General features: G+C 44.8%; 1 protein-coding gene across 4 annotated transcripts in view; it reads left to right on the forward strand.

The window, feature by feature from the left end:
* LOC143930665 (alpha-2-macroglobulin-like protein 1) overlaps positions 1 to 20,083 on the forward strand; it is a 311,800-nt gene that overhangs the window by 134,955 nt on the left and 156,762 nt on the right. For all 4 annotated transcript variants that reach the window (XM_077455168.1, XM_077455166.1, XM_077455167.1 and 1 more), the window contains 2 exons: positions 15,067 to 15,139; positions 19,828 to 19,973. In XM_077455168.1, coding sequence (XP_077311294.1) covers positions 15,067 to 15,139; positions 19,828 to 19,973 — 219 coding nt within the window. The remainder of the gene's footprint in view (positions 1 to 15,066; positions 15,140 to 19,827; positions 19,974 to 20,083) is intronic.

A 20,083-nucleotide genomic window follows, 5' to 3' on the forward strand; every position in this document is an offset into this window, starting at 1 on the left:
TCATAGCTTCCCTTGCCTCTGTGTCTATTGGGAGAATGTGAGATTTTTTTCCCAATTTAACTTTAAATAAGACTAAGACGGTGTAGCACTGCTGGAAACAAGGGCTCTGGGTCATGGAGGAAAAGGAGAGGGCCATCAGCACAGTGAGCCAAGCACTTGTTTTATGCTGACAATATATAGGCCCTCAACATCAGGAGATACACAAAGGGCTACTGCTAGAGGTTCCATCATAGGCACAAACAGACCTGGGAATAGAGGACACCCCTGTTTTGTTCCCGATGGACAAAAAAAGGGTATGAGAGACATATTGAGCTTAAGTTGAACCAAGCCCACCAATTTTAACTGTCTTCCAAAACGGTTATATTTAAGACATGCTGTGAATGAGAACTGTAAAACCATGAAATCCCATCTTGGAACTCATACATTTGAGGCATAAAATGCCTGGCACCACATCCTTGCTAATAAATCTCAGAAAAAAGCAACCCTACCTAAAGAAATAATAGGACTTTAAGAGTACCACAATTGCAAAAGTATTTATTACATGTTATTAGGACAATTTTTTAAATAAAAGGGTATCAATAGGTCAAATTGCTCATCATCTAATACAAAAACATATGTGGAATCAAATCTTCAGCAAGTAATGGTTTTAGGATTAATCTGATATTTTACAACATTGATAGCTTGTTACTTTCTCCAACGAGTTTCACAGGTTTCATGCCCGCTTCTTCAGGAAGTTAGAAAGCAACAGAGGCTCTGAAATTATAAGACACTATAGCAATACCACCAATTTTTATGTTAAAGCGGAGCTCCACCCAAAAGGGGAAAATCTGCTTTAAGCACTCCTCACAGTACCCATTTTTGACAGGTACCTGCTCCCACTTCTGCTCTCCCCCTCCCTCCTAGACATGTGCATTCGTTTTCGTCCGAATGCATTTTCGTCCGAATTTCAGCTATTTTCGTTTTCGTTTTGACAAACGATAACGAAAGCACAAAATCCGAAAAACGAAAGATCCGACATAAATAAATGCTTTATTTTCGTTTTCATTGTTACAACAGTTCGATATAGAATAGGAGATTCGACATGACTCTGACGATAACAATCTGTCTATAGAACCTGTGGTCGAATGTGCTTAACCTTACCTCTATTAGTCCAAGATTATATAGAGAAAATATTCGACAGAGAAAAAAGATTTGACAGAGAGAAAAGATTCTGCAAGTTACTGTCCTAAAAAGTGTTTGGGGACCCGGGTCCTGCCCCAGGGGACATGTATCAATGCAAAAAAAAGTTTTAAAAACGGCCGTTTTTTCGGGAGCAGTGATTTTAATAATGATTAAAGTGAAACAATAAAAGTGTAATATTCCTTTAAATTTCGTAGGGGGGGGTTGTCTATAGTATGCCTGTGAAGGGGCGCATGTTTCCCGTGCTTAGAATTGTCCCTGCACAAAGTGTCATTTATGCAGGAAAAAAAGTCCTTTAAAATCACTCGCAGCTATTATGAATTGTTGGCTCCCGTAATACAGAGAACACTCATTGAAAGTCATTGATAAAAAAATAAATAAATAAATAAATAAATAAAAAAGCGTGGGGGTCCCCCAAATTCAATTTCCAGGCCCTTCGGGTCTGGTATGGATATTAAGGGGAACCCTGCCTCAAATTTAAGAAAAAATTTGACGTGGGGTTCCCCCTAAATATCCATAACCAGACCCTTCAGGTCTGGTATGGATATTAAGGGGAACCCCGCATCAAATTTAAAAAAAATTTGACATGGGGTTCCCCCTAAAAATCCATACCAGACCCTTTATCCGAGCACGCAACCTGGCAGGCCGCAGGAAAAGAGGGGGGGACGAGAGAGCGCCCCCCCCCCTCCCTCCTGAACCGTACCAGGCCACATGCCCTCAACATTGGGAGGATGCTTTGGGGGTCCGTGACCCCTCAAAGCACCTTGTCCCCATGTTGATGAGGACAAGGGCCTCATCTCCACAACCCTGGCCGGTGGTTGTGGAGGTCTGCGGGCGGGGGGCTTATCAGAATCTGGAAGCCCCCTTTAACAAGGGGACCCCCAGATCCCGGCCCCCCCCCCCTGTTTGAAATGGTAAGGGGGTACAAAAGTACCCCTACCATTTCACAAAGAAAGTGTAAAAAATGTTTAAATAAAACAAACACACTTTTTAAAAATTCCTTTATTAAAAATAAAAAAAAAAGATTCCAGCGGCGGTAATCCACTCTTGCTATCCAGCGACGGACGGTCATCTCTCCATCGATGTCTAATGTCATCCAGCGCAGCGCAGCATCCTTCTTCTGTCTCCGTGGAGGAGACACTACAGACATTCCGGCGGCTTGACGTTTCTTATATAGGGTGGGCGGGGCCACCCGTCACCTGACCCCGCCCCCCTCTGACGCAAGGGGAAACCCGGGGTTCCCTGTGACGTAGGGGTGACCCGCACCCCTCTGATGTAACACAGGCAGGTTTCCGTTACATCAGAGGGGGGCGGGGTCACCCATACGTCACGGGGAACCCCGGGTTTCCCCTTGCGTCAGAGGGGGGCGGGGTCAGGTGACGGGTGGCCCCGCCCTCCGTATATAAGAAACGTCAGCGCCGGAATGCCTCCAGTGTCTCCGTGGAGGAGACAGAAGAAGGATGCTGCGCTGCGCTGGATGACATTAGACATCGATGGAGAGCTGACCGTCCGTCGCTGGATAGCAAGAGTGGATTACCGCCGCTGGAATCTTTTTTTTTTATTTTTAATAAAGGAATTTTTAAAAAGTGTGTTTGTTTTATTTAAACATTTTTTACACTTTCTTTGTGAAATGGTAGGGGTACTTTTGTACCCCCTTACCATTTCAAACAGGGGGGGGCGGGATCTGGGGGTCCCCTTGTTAAAGGGGGCTTCCAGATTCTGATAAGCCCCCCGCCCGCAGACCTCCACAACCACCGGCCAGGGTTGTGGGGATGAGGCCCTTGTCCTCATCAACATGGGGACAAGGTGCTTTGAGGGGTCACGGACCCCCAAAGCATCCTCCCAATGTTGAGGGCATGTGGCCTGGTACGGTTCAGGAGGGAGGGGGGGCCGCTCTCTCGTCCCCCCCTCTTTTCCTGCGGCCTGCCAGGTTGCGTGCTCGGATAAAGGGTCTGGTATGGATTTTTAGGGGGAACCCCACGTCAATTTTTTTTTTAATTTGACGCGGGGTTCCCCTTAATATCCATACCAGACCTGAAGGGTCTGGTTATGGATATTTAGGGGGAACCCCACGTCAAATTTTTTCTTAAATTTGAGGCAGGGTTCTCCTTAATATCCATACCAGACCTGAAGGGCCTGGTAATTGAATTTGGGGGACCCCCACGCTTTTTTTTTTAATTTATTTATTTATTTATTTTTTTATCAATGACTTTCAATGAGTGTTCTCTGTATTACGGGAGCCGACAATTCATAATAGCTGCGAGTGATTTTAAAGGACTTTTTTTCCTGCATAAATGACACTTTGTGCAGGGACAATTCTAAGCACGGGAAACATGCGCCCCTTCACAGGCATACTATAGACAACCCCCCCCCCTACGAAATTTAAAGGAATATTACACTTTTATTGTTTCACTTTAATCATTATTAAAATCACTGCTCCCGAAAAAACGGCCGTTTTTAAAACTTTTTTTTGCATTGATACATGTCCCCTGGGGCAGGACCCGGGTCCCCAAACACTTTTTAGGACAGTAACTTGCAAATTAGCCTTTAAAATTAGCACTTTAGATTTTGAACGTTGGAGTCCCATAGACTTTAATAGGGTTCTAAAGTATGCTATATAGTTAGCTCCGTCGAATCTTCTTTATACATTCGACAGACACCATAAGCCTTCCAAGACAGATTCGACCGTAATTCATGTGGATTTTCGGACGAATGCAATTTTTGAACGAAAAACGAAATAAATAAAAACGAATTTCGGGAGTAACTAAATAAATTAAGTTTTCAGACGAAAACGAAATTCCGAAACGAAATATTTTACTCTGCACATGTCTACTCCCTCCTTGCATATCTTCTGGGACATGTCACAGGTTCCAGAAGATGGCCCGACCAATGGGAAGGTACTGCGTGACTCGCTCATGCCCAGTGCACACCCCCCTGTGAAGTCACAAGCTGTCACAGCCAGGTGCCCACACTTGCAATGCTGGTGTCGTGAAAAGGGCAGGGTTTTAATAAATACAAAAATTAGTGGAACACTGCTCTAACCACCTGCCGACTGCCCGTTGTTTGATGGTGGCAGAATGGCTTCCCTGCGCAAATCACCATAGCTGTATGGCATCTGCTTTAACCACTTCCCGACCAGCGCACGACGATGTACGTCGACAGAATAGCACGGGCAGGCATATTGGCGTACATGTACGTCCAATATTCGTTGCCGCCGTGCCATCGGGAGCGCACCGCCGGCGGTGCGCTCCCGCGCTGGTCGGGACCCCCGTGAATCCGGTCGTGGGACCCGCGGACTCGATCGCCGCGGGCATCCCCGCGATCGTCTCACGGAGCGGCCGAATGGAGGAAATGCTGTATAAACAACATTTTTCCATTCTGCCTAGCAACTAGTGACGCTGATCTCTGCTCCATGTGATTGGAGCAGAGATCAGTGTACACTAAATGAAAGCCCAACCCCCCCACAGTTAGTAACACACCCCTAGGAACACTTAACCCCTACACTGCCACCCACTGGTTAACCCTTTCACTGCCAGTGTCATTTACACAGGAATCACTGCATTTATATAGCAGTGATTACTGTATAAATGACAATGGTCCCAAAAATGTGTCAAAAATGTCCGATGGGTCCCCCACAATGTCGCAGTCACAATAAAAATCGCAGATCGCCGCCATTACTAGTAAAAAAATAAATAATAAAAAATTATTAATAAAAATGCTATAAAACTATCCCTATTTTGTAAACGCTATAACTTTTGCGCAAACCAATCAATAATCGCTTATTGCGATTTTTTTTACCAAAAATATGTAGAAGAATACGTATCGGCCTAAACTGAGGGAAAAAAATGTTTTTTTATATATTTTTGGGGGATATTTATTATTACAAAAAGTAAAAAATAATGCGTTTTTTTCAAAATTATCGCTCTATTTTTGTTTATAGCGCAAAAAATAAAAACCGCAGGGGTGATCAAATACCACCAAAAGAAAGCTCTATTTGTGGAAAAAAAAGGACGTTAATTTTGTTTGGGAGCCACGTCGCACGACCGCGCAATTGTCAGTTAAAGCGACGCAGTGCCGAATCGCAAAAAGTGGTCTGGTCTTTGACCAGCAAATTGGTCTGGTCTGAAAGTGGTTAAGGAGTATAGGGGGGCGAATTTAGACCGCGGGCGTGACCTGATGGAGGAGGGTGTGTGTGTGAGCGAGCCGGTGTCTCGCTCTCCTCTCTGTTCTTCTGAAATGAGCGGCTCCCCCCCCCCTGATCCACCCAAACCACTGACTGCCAGAAGCCTGCAAAAATGTATGTGTGACTCCCTCCCCTCCCCCTACCTGCCTTCAAGCCGAGCGGCGGGAGTTTGGAGCTATTCAGCGGACGAGAGGAGACTTGTGGACAGTGTGGGGCAGGGCTCTGCTCTCTCCCCGCCGAGGAGATCCGAGACCGGAGGTGGTGGGAGGAGGTAGCGTCCTCGCCGCATCGCACACACACCGCAACAACCGGCAGGAGAGGAGGGGAGCTTGGCGCTAGAAGGAGCTGATGGGAGAGAAGTACTCCCACAATCAGGGTTGTGAGTGACCGCTTAGTGACAATTGCCTGCTGAACTGAGTACTGTGTATTGTGGAGTAATATTGAGCAGTTCCATGGCCTCCCACCCCTTATCTTTGCCTCCCTCCCCTTATCTTTGCCTCCCTAACATCTCTCCTCTGTTCTAGACTTTGTTAGACTGTTAGGGCACAGAGGAGAGGCACTGTGTTAAAAAAAAAAAAAAACTGCGCTAAAAATCTGGAACTGGTAGATTTTATTTAGGTGGTGACAGATCCTGCTAAAGAGCCTGCTCCCCTTCAGATTACCTGGTGGAACTGACCTTACTTGGATATAACTGGATTCGGTGTTTTTTTTACAGTTTGACAGCTTGATAATCCTGGCACAATCCACAACCCAACTGGCTATTAACTGCACTAGTGGACAATCCGCAACTGAACCGGATAGGTTCTCATACACCTAGGGGGAGGACAAACTTGAGCAGCGATAACTGATATATTATATTCTCCCCCCCGCGTTGGCAAAAGGAAAGAGAAGGGGAAAGGAAGGGAAAATCCCCCCCTTTTTTTTTTTTTTGTGTAGACGGGGAGAGGGGTAGTTAGCGTACTGTTTTGGCTTGCCTACGGTCACCATCATGCCGACGCAACGGACGACCAAGGCAAACCAAGCGGCCACGGCCACAAAATTAGAAAACTATGTTCATAATTCTGGCCAGGTGCCTAACCAAACCCCACCGAAAGGTAGTCAACAGGGTCAGCAAACCCAGACCAACAGGTTATCAGGAGTTACGGGGGCTAGGAGAAGCTATGGGCAGAGCCACCCCCTGACAACAGACGGCAGTGAGGTTGGGGAGCGACCCCAGGGCCAGACCACTGACGTAGGTCTGGATTTGTTACCTGTGGTGGGGCCTCAAGGGGGGTCGGTAGCTGAACCTGAGCCATCGCTAAAAGAGGTACTGCTGGCAGTTAACTCTTGCAGGGAATCCCTAGGTGGAATGAGTACTCAACTTATAACTATCCAGGAGGATCTCTCATATGTTAGGCAGGATATTCAAAAAGTACAGGAAAGGACTACAGCTTTAGAGGACCGGGTTGGTCGGGTTGAGGACGACCTGGCCCCCCTTATACGGGAGATTAGGTCCATGCAAGAACAGCTAATTAAACAGGAAAACAAATTAGACAAAATGGAGAACAAGATGAGAAGAAAGAACATTCGAATAGTTGGTTTTCCAGAACATAGCGAAGGCCCAGACCCCACAGCTTTCCTAGAAAAAAGACTAGGTGATACATTTGGACAGGGCACTCTTTCACCACTCTTTGCTATTGAGAGAGCTCACAGAGTCCCTGCAAGACCTCCACAAGCAGGAGCCCCCCCAAGACCGTTTTTGGCCAAACTACTGTTTTACAAAGATAAGGAGACTATCGCACGGAAAGCTAGAGAAATGGGCAAGATTGTGTACAATGGCTCTCGTGTATCGATTTTCCCGGATTTCTCCCCAGACCTTCAAAAAAGGAGAGCCAAATTTGGGGAAGTGAAGCGGAAACTTCGTCAAGTAAATGTGACTTACGCACTACTCTATCCAGCAAGATTACGGCTTAATTCCCCTGAAGGGGCTATAATTTTTGATACCCCTAGAGGAGCTGAGGACTGGTTGGCAAACTATAGCCAGACAGTACAGTGATATTGGACAGCTATGCCTTCCCCCCCCCCCCCCTTTCTTTCCCTTTTTTTTTTCCCTGGTTTAGGGGGTTTTTTTTTTCTTTCCCTGGTCATTTCCTTCACTTTTTTTGAGGGGGAAAAGGGAAGGGAAAAAACGGAATATGTATCCACTTTGTCTCACCAGAGGGGGGCAATGTTATGTAATATAATTGCTTCCTCATCATTAGAGAGAGGGAGCTGAGAGAGGGGAGAGTGAGACACAGAGGGAGGGGAACGGATCACACGATATCCCCTATTATGGGTGAGTTAGTGGGTTGTCTTCTTCCCATATTTGTTGTATTGTTTTTGTTTCGTATTGGCTGTTTTTTTGTTTTTTTTCTTTTGGGGATTTTTGGGGGGGGAGGGAGGGAATAAAAAGATTAATGTGGAATGTTTTGAGATGTGTATGGGAAGGTCACATTAGAAGGCCCCAAGTTGTGTCTAGAGAGGCAATGAGAGGAACGCAAGAGATGGGTAATTGGTATGATTGGAGGGATGCAAGTGTAACTCACATAATTCACATAACTCACGTAAGGACTAGTCGGTATGCAAGTAGTAGGGATGATTGGAAGAAAAATACTCGAAGAAATGGAGCACTATATAAGCCACACTTAATCATAGTGAAACAACATGTAAAAGGCACTCACAAAAGTTTAATAGAATTAAAAAACAAAGGTGTGATACACAAATTCTATAATATGTACAAGCACTATAAACATTGAGTGAAACCACAGTGTTAAAAAAGGGAAGATTTACCTTATATTCTTGGAATGTCAGAGGTCTGGGAGACCTAAGGAAAAGGGCAGCAGTTATGTTAATGGCTAAGTGTCATGGTTATGCAGTGATCTTCCTGCGTTTGCTTACCTCCCCTCATGTGTTCAGACTAAGAGGCCAGCCACTTCCACCTGGTGGTTTTTATAACCTCCCCTTCTAAACATGGCTCCACCCTAGGCCCTGTCAGGGAGCCCTATATTAACCTGTGCACTGCAGGCCATCAGTGCTGATCAACCATTGTGTATTCCTTTGTGTGTTTAGCTTCCTGTTACCTGCCGTGTGCTCTTCTACTGTTTTCCGTTACCGACTTTGGCGTGTCTTTGACTATCCCTGTTTGCCTGTGATCCTGACCTTTTGGTGTGTCCCGACTATTCTTGTCTGCTTGTGGCCCCGACCTTGGCTTTGTCCCTCACCATCCCTATCCTCCTGTTGCCTACTGTGGGTGTGAGCTGGGGGACCCTGGGGGTCGCGACCTGGAGCCAGTTGAAGCCAAGTCCATCCTCACCACTCGAGGCTCTGGTGAACACCTGCTGGCTCTTAGACTCCGCACCCCAGGGAATCTTACACTCTAACCCCAGTGGGATCTGTCCCCCGTCTGCAGCAGTCAGCCGTAGGGTCCACAACCTTGCGGTGCACTCCTGATCCCTACGGTGTGCACCTGTCACCTCGCCTCAAGGTGACCTGACACTAAGTCAAACAGGGCCACGGGGTTTCTTTGCCTGCAGGAGGCGCACCTCACCAACGCCTCTATTCCACAACTGGGCTGGGGCGAGTTTCCCCTTCAATACCACGCAGTCCATACCTCCTTCTCCAGGGGGGTCAGTATTTTGATTAAAGCAGGGACTCCATTTAATTGCCTCCAATCTAAGATAGACGAGCAGGGGAGATGTATTTTTTTTATATTGTAAAGTCGAGGATAAGATATTGATCCTGGCTAATGTGTATATACCACCACCTTCTTCTACAGATATTTTATATGAACTGGTTGAGTTTGCGTTGGATAAACCGGGAATCCCATTAATAGTAATGGGAGATTTTAAAATGGTCATTGACAAAACAATCGATAGGTTCCCCCATGTAATACAACAGAGAGACATAATCGAGGGTCGCCTATCTCAGTTTATGGGAGAATTGGGCCTGAAGGACCTCTGGAGAATTCAGAACCCAAAAGCCCGGTCCTTCTCGTGTTTTTCCACCACACACTCAACCCTGTGGAGGATAGATATGAATATGGGAAATGACAAGGCAACTGCATTAGTAAATAACATAAAGTATCTGCCAAGAAGTCTCTCTGACCATTCAGCAATGATGGCCTTTCTAGATATAGGGGAGAGTAATCAGCTCCGGGGGTGAAGGATTAGCCCCTACTGGTTGGAGCTCATGGGGGAACCAAATGAAGTACTCAATGCACTGAGAGAATATGTAGACTTGAACATGGGTACGGCCTCGCCAGTCATTGTATGGGACACATTGAAGGCCTACCTTAGAGGCCTATTGATACAGCAGATCTCTAAAATTAAAAAACAATCAAGAGAAAAGGAAGAACAGGCCTCAACAAGGGTGGTATATTTAGAAGATCAGTACATCAAGGATCCAACACCTGATAATTTGGGGCTAGGGTTAAAGGCGCAGCAGGAATATCGCCTTATAATGCTAAGAAAAGCTGAAAATAAATATATTTTTCAGAAACAGCATTCGGGGAAGGTGAACGGGTAGGCCAAGGATTAGCACAGCAGAGGGTAAGATATCCACAGACAGGTCGGTCATATTGGAGAGGTTTAGAGCCTATTATGAGGACCTATACCAATCCAACCAGGATGAGGAAAGGGAGGGAATGGAAGAATTCTTTAGGACACTGATAATCCCTAGCATCTCCAAGGAAGATAAAGCTGTCCTTGATGGCCCTATATCACTGGAGGAGATACAATGTACTGTACAGGAAATGGCGGGGCAAAAATCCCCAGGCCCTGATGGTCTGCCAGTAGAGATCTACCATCACTTTGGCGAGGTACTAATCCCGGAATTGCTAAAAGTTTTCAACTGGTCAATAACCAAGGGGGCGCTTCCCCCCTCTATGATGGAATCTACCATAATAGTGATACCGAAAGAAAATAAGGACCCTCTCAATCCCGCTTCGTATAGACCCATCTCTCTATTGAATTTAGATGTAAATATTTTAGCAAAGGTCTTGGAGGCTAGACTAAACAGAGTGATGGAAAAACTCATTCATCCCGACCAATCGGGTTTTATTCCTGGTAGATCTACGAGCATAAATATAAGATGGGTTTATTTAAACCTGCAAATACCAGTTGATGGAGATGGACATAGAGCTATCCTCTCTTTGGATGCCGCCAAGGCCTTTGATACTTTAGAATGGGGCTATTTGTGGAGAGTTCTGAAGGAATTCCAGGTGGGACCGGTTTTTGGGTAAAATTGTTGTATAGCTCACCGGAAGCAAGGGTAAGGATAAACAATGACAGTTCTGCTGGGATCCGATTGAGGAGGGGGACGAGACAGGGGTGTCCTCTGTCTCCACTCCTCTTTGCCCTGGCAATTGAGCCCCTCGCCGTGTCACTTAGATCAAATGCGGAGATAAGGGGATTTAGGAGAGGGGTGAAGGAAGAAAAAATATTATTCGCAGATGACCTTCTCTTGCTTCTCGGAGACGTACAGAACTCAATAGGGGAAGTAATGTCCAGAATTAAAAATTTTGAAGACCTTTCCGGATTAAAGAGAAGGGGGAAATCTTGCATATTACCAGTCGATACCCTGTATAGTCCTCTACCCCAAGAAGCTGCACGTCTACAAATAGTGACCCAAATGAAATACCTGGGTATTTATGTTACCAAAGACCCTAAACAGTATATAGTAAATAACTTAGTTCCATTGCTAACTAAATTTAAGGATAAAATTAACATATGGAAGAAACTTCCCTTATCGGCAGCAGGCCAATGTAACTTAATTAAAATGATATTCTTACCGCAACTTCTGTATATCTTACACAACTCTCCAATATGGATCTATAGGAAATGGTTCTACAAGATCGATTCTATATTTAGAGAATTGATCTGGAAGGGGGGTCAACCACGTATCAGCCTAAGGACCTTGCAATCTCCAAACAATGAAGGGGGAGTGGCACTCCCACACCCATTTAGCTACTTTTTAGCAGCACAGTTACAATACCTGGGTGGAGGGTAATGGACGAGAAAAGAAAACACTCCTTGAGCAACTTTTGGGTAGGCCATTGGTAGAGGCCCTGGAGTCAGGGATCTCTATGCAAGGTATTCCTACCCTAGGCTTGATGATAAAGGTGTGGGAAACAGCTAAAGGAATATTGGGATACAGGGGGTTTACTGAATACTCCCCCCTATGGGCTAATAGCAAGCTGGGTGAGATACAATAAATAGGGCAAATGAAGGAATGGGAAAGTAGAGGTATTAAGTTTATCCATCAGATCTACCAGAATGGCAACTTGAAATCATTCCAGGAATTAAGGGAGCAGTATGCAATTTCGAACAAGTCCTTTTTCAGATACCTGCAGGTCAGACACACCTTGGAGAAACAGTTTGGGGTGATTGCAATAGAGTGGTGTGAGACACCGGTAATCCAGGAAGTTCTGCGAGTGAAACCAGGTAAAGGTCTAATATCTAAAACCTATGCAAGTCTAAATAAGAGGACTCGGGTAATAACACAGGGACAACTGTATAGAAAGAAATGGGAAATAGATGTGGGAAGTATCTCGGAATCCCGATGGGAGAGGATACTCGTGCTGGCACCTTGGGTGTCCCTCTCTCCATCTCAAAAGCTGTCCCATCTATTCTTATTGTACAGGGTATACTATACCCCGAAGAAACTCTTCTTGTTTGGTCGAAGGCAAGACGCCTCCTGCCCTAGATGTGGAAGGACAGAGGGGGGATATGACACACATGTTCTGGAGATGCCCCAAACTACATTGCTACTGGAGGGAGGTGGTGGAAACAATAGCTCATGTATTTGAGATGACAGTAGAGATGGAACCTCTGGGATGCGTATTGGGATGGATAGATGGAGGTAGTGAGCCCAAAGATACTAAATTAGCAAAATTAAGGTGCCTTTTTCAAGCCAGGAAGCTTATAGCCCAGAAATGGCAGTCCTCTGAACCCCCTACCAGTGGGGAGTGGGTGCAGAATATGAATGGGGTAATCCTTAAGGAAAGGGTAGCATATATAAGACAGGGAGGCATAAAAAAAATTTGATAAGATTTGGAAGTTGTGGTGCGAGAAAATGAATAAAGGTATTTATACCTAAAAGTGGAAGGGTTACTAGGCAGGTAAATAGTGAGAGGAGAAAGATGTTGTGAGTGGGTGGGGGGATGAATGTTGGGAACAGAAAGGTGTCAAAGGGTTTTATGTTTTTTTCTATTCATGTTCTTACCCTTTTTTCCTTTTCTCTTTTTTTTTTGTAAGGAAATATATGTTTTGTTTAAATTGAAAATAAATTAATAAAGAGATAAAGTAAAAAAAAAGAAAAAAAAGGAGTATAGGGGGCATGTGTCCGCCTGGCACCCGCGATCGCTTGTGACAGAGCAGGAACGTGGATCTGTGTTTGTAAACACACAAATCCTTGTCCTGTCAGGGGAGAGGAGACAGATCGTGTGTTCCTAGTATATAGGAACACTGATCGGTCTTCTCCCCCAGTCAGCCCCCTCCCCCCACAGTTGGAACACACAGTGAGGGAACATGTTTAACCACCTAGTGTCAACTCCTTCCCTGCCAGTGACATTAATACAGTAATCAGTGGCTATTTATAACACTAATTGCTGTTTAAATGTCAATGGTTTCAAAAAAGTGTCAAGTGTCTGATCTGTCTGCCACAATTTCGCAGTCTTAATAAAAATTGCAAATCGCCGCCATTACTAGTAAAAAAAAAAAAAATTATAATAAAAATGCCATAAATCAATAACCTATTTTGTGGAAACTGAGGACATTTTTTTTTAAAAGGGGGATATTTATTATAGCAAAACGTGAAAAATGTTGTTTTTTTTTTTTTTTTCAAAATTGTCGCTCTTTTTTCATTTACAGCGCAAAAAATAAAAACTGCAGAGGTAATCAAATACCATCAAAAGAAAGCTCTATTTGTGGGAAAAAAAGGGCATCGATTTTGTTTGAGTACAACGTCAAACGACCACGTAATTGTCAGTTAAAGCAACGCAGTGCTGTTTCTAAAAAAAAATGGCCCAGTCGGGAAGGGGGTAAATTCTTCCGGGGCAGAAGTTGTTAATATGCACATTTCATTTGTTGAGTTTGCACAAATGTATCATACCTAATATAGATAAGAACACTGATCATAAAAACACTGAAGTAGTACGATCAACAACTGGGACCTCCATAGAGAGAACAGATCATATGTACCATCAATTCAACTGCAGATCAAACAGAGGCTAAGATGGCAGCTTCCCTGTAAAGGATAGCAGGGTTTAGTTTAGTCCATCGTAGGAACAGTGGCCCAAAACCACTAAAGTAAGATACCTGTTTCCAGACAATGTGCATAGAGTAACTGCCAAATGTTTAGGCCCTCCTTATGTTTAAAATGAACACCAGGCAAACATCTCAGTAAATAGATGAAATACATACGCTATATTACCAAAAGTAATGGGACACCTGCCTTTAGACACGCATGAACTTTAACGGAACCCAGTCTTAGGCCGTAGGGTTCAATATTGAGTTGGCTCACCCTTTGCAGCTATAGCATCTTCAACTCCTCTGGGAAGGCTGTCCACAAGGTTTAGGAGTATGTCTATATGAATGTTTGACCATTCTTCCAGAAGCACATTTGTGAGGTCAGGCACTGAAGTTGGATGAGAAGGCCTGGCTTGCAGTCACTGCTCTAATTCATCCCAAAGGTGTTCTATCGAGTTGAGGTCACAACTCTGTACAGGCCAGTTAAGTTCCTCCACCCCAAACCTGCTCATCCATGTCTTTATGGACCTTGCTTTGTGCACTGTTGCGCAGTCATGTTGGAACAGCGCACCACAAAGTTGTTAACATGAAATTGTCCAAAACGTCTTGGTATACTCATGTCTTAAATATTCCCTGGGACAAACCCAACCCCTGAAAAACAACCCCACACTATAATCCTCTTTCCACCAAATGATTTGGACCAGTGCACAAAGCAAGACAAGACATGGATGAGTGAGTTGGGGGTGGAGGAACTTGACGGGCCTGCACCTCAATCCTTTGGGATAAAAAAAACCTGACAAACCTGACCACAATCCTTTGGGATAAAATAGAGTGGAGACTGTGCCTGGCCTCATAAATATGCTTCTGGAAGAATGGTCAAACATTTCCTAAACTTTGTGGACAGCCTTCCCAGAAGAATTGAAGCTGTTAAAACTATAAAGGGTGGACCAATGCAATATTGAACCCTACAGACTAAGACGTCATTAAAGTTCATGTGTGTGTAAAGGTGGGTGTCCCAATACTTTTGGTAATATAGGGTATATAGACAGCACAGCCAGGCAGATGAAACCATTTTGTCAGTTACACTTTTAAACAGTGAAAGAAACAGAGGTGTCCTCCACATCCCAAGCCTGCTGACTGGGGCAGTGACAGGAGAGTAAAGTACTTTCTTCTCCCATCAGCACATTCGCATACAGCACATATGACGGCTCTAGGTCCTGTCTCTCTCTCTCCCTGAGTGCTCCTGTACAGTGGATTCAGGTATTTGTACTGTACTAGTTACATTAACAAATGCACTCAATGATTTATTCATAAATACAGAGTTACACTAATTTGTGTTTTTTATATGCCTGGATTTTATATTCAAATCTTTTGAAGACAATGCACAAAGTGTTTTATGAGTATTGAATAAACTAACCATTTGATTTTCTGATCTCCTAGTTGATGGGGAAAGAAGCAATTGTGTCCCATGGAGAATATAAGCTGGACATTACAGAACAGTCCACTGCCCTTGGTGAGTTTTTGAGTACACTATGGGGTACTCAAACTGCCTTATCTCATTAAAGAGCAGTACGCTGGAGTGGAGCCCCCCTCCTTCTTGTCTTCTTGGGGATGGTGGCATTGGCAATTGTTAGGCCATAGACCTCCAGATGTTGAAGCAGCACTGGGAAGATTGGTGGTGCCTTAGTGCTTAAAGGAGTAGTACTGCTCCTCTTCATGGGATTTATGTAGCACATGGAGTTTAGATCAGCAGTGTTTCTATTGCTGCAGATCCTGCACATTGTCACTGGACTGTAGATCACTAAGTGATCTAACTGATGGATGGATTTAGCCTGTGGTGAGGCTTTTTATTGCAAATTGAAACAGTTAACCAGTTCTCTTCATGCTAGACAAGATCTCCTCACATAGTTCCTAGTTGTGATTCCATGGATCTAATAGCTTTCAATGTTTCCTCATCTTCAGCACTATTCTCTATAACAGTGTTTCTCAAACTTTTTACCCTCAAGGAACCCCTGGCAAAAAGTCTAAGATCTCGGGGAACCCCTGAAATAATGTTCAGATCTACAGCTTTATTTTCTGCACAGATGCTCAATTCTGAGTTTAACTGGAGATAAGCAGTGTACAGGGGGCAGCAGGGCACATTATGGGACACATTACATGTGGGCAACAGGGCACATTATGGGACACACAGAAGAATATGGGGGCAGCAGGGCACATTATGGGGCACACAGCAGAACATGGGGCAAATCAAGGGGCACACAGCAGAACATGGGGCACATCACGGGGCATACAACAGAACATGGGGTACAAGGAGCATACAGCAGAGTACAGAGAACATTACAGGACTCACAGCAGAGCATGGGACACACCATGGTGCACACAGCAGAACATGGGTAACATAATGACACACAGCAGAACATGGAGTGCACAATAGAAAATGGGGAACTTCATGGGGCACACAGCAGAACATGGGGCACTTCAAGGGACACGCAGCAGGGCACATTACAGGGCTCACAGCAGGGCATGGGGCACATGGAACATTACAGGGCTCACAGCAGGGCCCGGGGCACATTAAGGGACACACAGCAGGACATGGGACACATCATTGGGCATACAGCAGAGCATGGGGCACAAGGGGCACACAGCAGGGCACAATACAGACAATGGGGCACATCAAGGGACACAAAGCAGGGCACGTGCCACATTACAGGGCTCACAGCAGGGCATTGGGCAACTTAAGGGAAAAACAGCAGTACATGGGGCACACAGCAGAAAATGGGGAACATCATGGGCCAAACAACACAAAGTGGGGCACACAGCAGGATATGGGGCAGGACATAGGGCACATTATGGGGCTCACAGCAGGACACAGGGCATTTTACAAGGCTCACAGCAGGGAACAGAGCAGATTATGGAGCTCACAGCAGCACATGGCAGGGCATACAGCACATTACAGGCACACAGCAGGGTATTGACACATCACAGGGCACATGGCAGGGCATGGGGCACATTACAGGGCACATGGCATGGGGCACATGGCAGGTTATTGGGTACATCACAGCGCACATGGCAGGGCATGGGGCACATCACAGGGCACATGACAAGGCATGGGGCACATGACAAGGCATGGGGCACATGGCAGGGCATTGGGCACATCGCAGGACACATGGCAGGGCATGGGGTACATCACAGGGCATGGGGCACATGGTGGGGCATGGGGCACAGTGCAGAGCACATGGCAGGGCATGGGGCACATTGCAGGGCACATGACAGGGCCTGGGGCACATGACAGGGCCTGGGGCACATAAGCCCACACTCACAGCAGGGCATGGTGCACACCGGTACACTGTTGTAGCCATTTCAAATGCAGAGTAGCGCGGGAAGCGGCTGGAATAAGTCTTCTCTTACATATCGTGCTGCTTCCCGTTGGCCCCTCCTCTCTTCTTGTCTATCAAAAGTGAAGTCCCAAGCTGTTGGGGTGGATGGGAAGAAAGGAGGGGCCGGCGGGGAGCAGCGCAATATGAAAGAGAACTTATTACAGATGCATCATGCGCTACTCTGCCTGTGTTAAAGGAGACCCGATCTACCCGTCAGCTGTCTGTGATTGGCTGGTAGATTGTTGCGGAACCCCTGGGGACTTCTTGCGGAACCCTAGGGTTCCGTGGAACCCTGGTTGAGAAACACTGCTCTATAATATAAAATTCTACTTCAACAGTGAGAGTGTGTCTTACTTGCAATGGTTACAGCAGGTTTGCAGACCTGCAAATGTTAACACAGTAATCTTAGAGTTTTAAAAGAAAATATCTATAACTGGTAACTCTACAGCACCTACCAAAGAGTTAAATATTTTGAGTAGTCTTCATATGCAAAACAGATATTTCAACGTTAAAGTGGTTGTAAACCCTCCCCCACAACGTTAGCATATTTTAAGCAGATTGAAATTTGAGAATGATTGCAGCTTGTAGATGTCTCCTTACTTGCTTACTTTTCTTGTAATACATCCCGTTCTATGTAGTGACGTCACTGGCGCATGCACATCTCTCCGGTTTTTCACGGCACGCTCTGAGTGCCGTTACACCATCTATCCATTGAAAGGATGCCGTGTGGTGTTATTTGCTCTCCCAGCGGCACTGCAATCAAAACCCACGAGACTGCAGATTCTCTCTGCACTTCCTACTACACCCCATGTGACGTCATGTGGTCACATGGGGTGTAGTAGGAAGTGCAGAGAAAATCTGCAGTCTCGTACTGCATACGATAGCAGGGATTAGCCGCTGCATAGAGCAGCCTTGTGGAAAACAGTGCCGCGCTTAATGTGTAACACGTGACTGAATATAGTGAAACAATAAATCAGGAAAAAAAACTTTCAAAGATAATGTTTCCAAAAAGTAAAACATCAATGATAAACAATACACATGTGCATATTGTGCAATAAACAAAAAATGGGTTATTGAACCAAAAAAAGGGGTCAAAAAAACACTTTTAGAGGGACAAAAAATAATTATTTAAACTACAGCTTAGTGCTGTGAAGCACAAACTTGTGATTAAGTGAAAAAAACAAACAACAAAATTGAAAAACAAATCAAAACAAATCCCATGCTTTGGATAAATGAAGTGATTTACAAGGCCCCATAAATGTGAAGATATAAGTTCATTAGATGGAACGTGAATGGAACTTTATAGTTGAACGTGAATGAAGCTTTAAAATTGGTCCCAGGTGTCACTGGTATAGGTGCTTGACCACGTAAATTCTTTCACTCTACAGTTTAAGTAAGTAGTAAAGGCTTACCAGAGCCACCTTTAGTGTGCGCAAATACGAACTCCCCAAGTGTTGGGATCGGACAAGATCGTTCCTCCGACACTGCTCGTGTGAATGGATGACTCGAATCACCTTTCCGGATAGGAAGGTAAAGATTGACCCACACCTTCGGGTGTTCCTTGAGCGTCGTCCGTTCCGGTCCGTTCGAAAAATGTTGGCGTGTCACCAAATGGATGAGAAAGGAAAAAAACGCCCAATCGTGTGATAAAGTCTAAAACATATGTACTTTATTTTCCAACCAAATAGGCGTTGAAAGATACAAATGACTCAATGGAGTCGTATAAAATTGAACGAAAAAAATTGCTAGCAAAAATATAAAATAAAGCGGATAAAATTAGCACGAAGTGTAGACGTATCTACCCGACGATCGTTTCGTCACAGATTGACGTCATCAGCCAGGCAGGCACACAGCAAAACTGCTATACAATTCTGCACTCTCAGGCTGGCTATGAGCGGCTGAGCACGGTCGCCATAGGCACATTAGATCGAAACTGAGGCTTGGTTAAGACACGATCATGCATGCGCGAGATAACAGCAAGCCATAATGAAAGGGCAGAAGTAATATGCAAAGCAGACTTGGGAAACAATACCTAAAAGGGCACAGCCTAATCCCTGGAGAAACCATTTATAAAAGTTAATATAAAAAGTAAGTAATATGCGAATGAGGCTTATTTACAATGGATGCTTGCTTATAACTTCATATAATGGTATAGATGAAAAGTGGCAACGGAGTGGGAGAGTTTACTTCCTCTTTAAGTGAATTCTAAAGCTGTTAACAATCTGTTTAATTTTTGAGGATTCTATTGGTGATATGTCTGCATTTGATTTCCTGGGTCTGCGCACTTGCTGTGGCCATTGTTAGGCAGCCTCGCTGCTCCCTTTTGTATATCTTCAGTACTGACCTTAAACTTTAAAATATCACTTAGAGGTAGACTAACCCTTTACCATAGCACACATGAATCAAACACAAGGCCCATTTCATGTGGCTCTCGCACCCCTCCTGAGCTGTTGCACCCCCTCATCTGCTCTCCTACCATGTCTCAGCAGTCGGTAGCAGTGAGGAGGCTTCTCTGTGCAGCAGCAACTCCTCATCTCCACCTCCCCTGGTCTCAGCATTCAGTAAACTCTGGCAGCTGACTCCAGCTCTCCTCTGGTACTCCTCCAGACCTTGTACTTTCTGCTACCCAGTTTCTTCCCAGGAACAGCACAATGTAAGGTGTGAACTGTAATGTAAGGAAAGGTGGAGGACTCTTGACTTCTGATAAGGGGGTTTTCACATCTGACGTAAGAGGTGGTGGGGTGCTCTGGACATCTAGTCTTACAGATACAACCAGCCCTTTGAGGGCAGCCGTAACATTTATGCATTTTTCTCATTCCTGCAGATCTACATGGAACATTTTCCCTGAAGTTCAGCAAAGTGATTGAGTTATTTCCAAAAGCCACTATTCTTGTTTTCACGGTTCTGTTAGATGGAGATATTGCAGCAAGTAGGACAAAGTTTGAAGTGCCAATGTGTCCAAACAATAAGGTGAGAAAATTAATTCAATTATACTATTATACTGAATTTTATAAACAATTAAAACACTTTGTCAAGAGGGATGAATGAATGAATGAATGAAATACTTATATAGCGCACAA

Source organism: Lithobates pipiens, unplaced genomic scaffold (genome assembly GCF_037356315.1).
Source record: "Lithobates pipiens isolate NorthernLeopardFrog02 unplaced genomic scaffold, aLitPip1_a1.2 Scaffold_25, whole genome shotgun sequence".
NCBI lineage: Eukaryota > Metazoa > Chordata > Amphibia > Anura > Ranidae > Lithobates > Lithobates pipiens.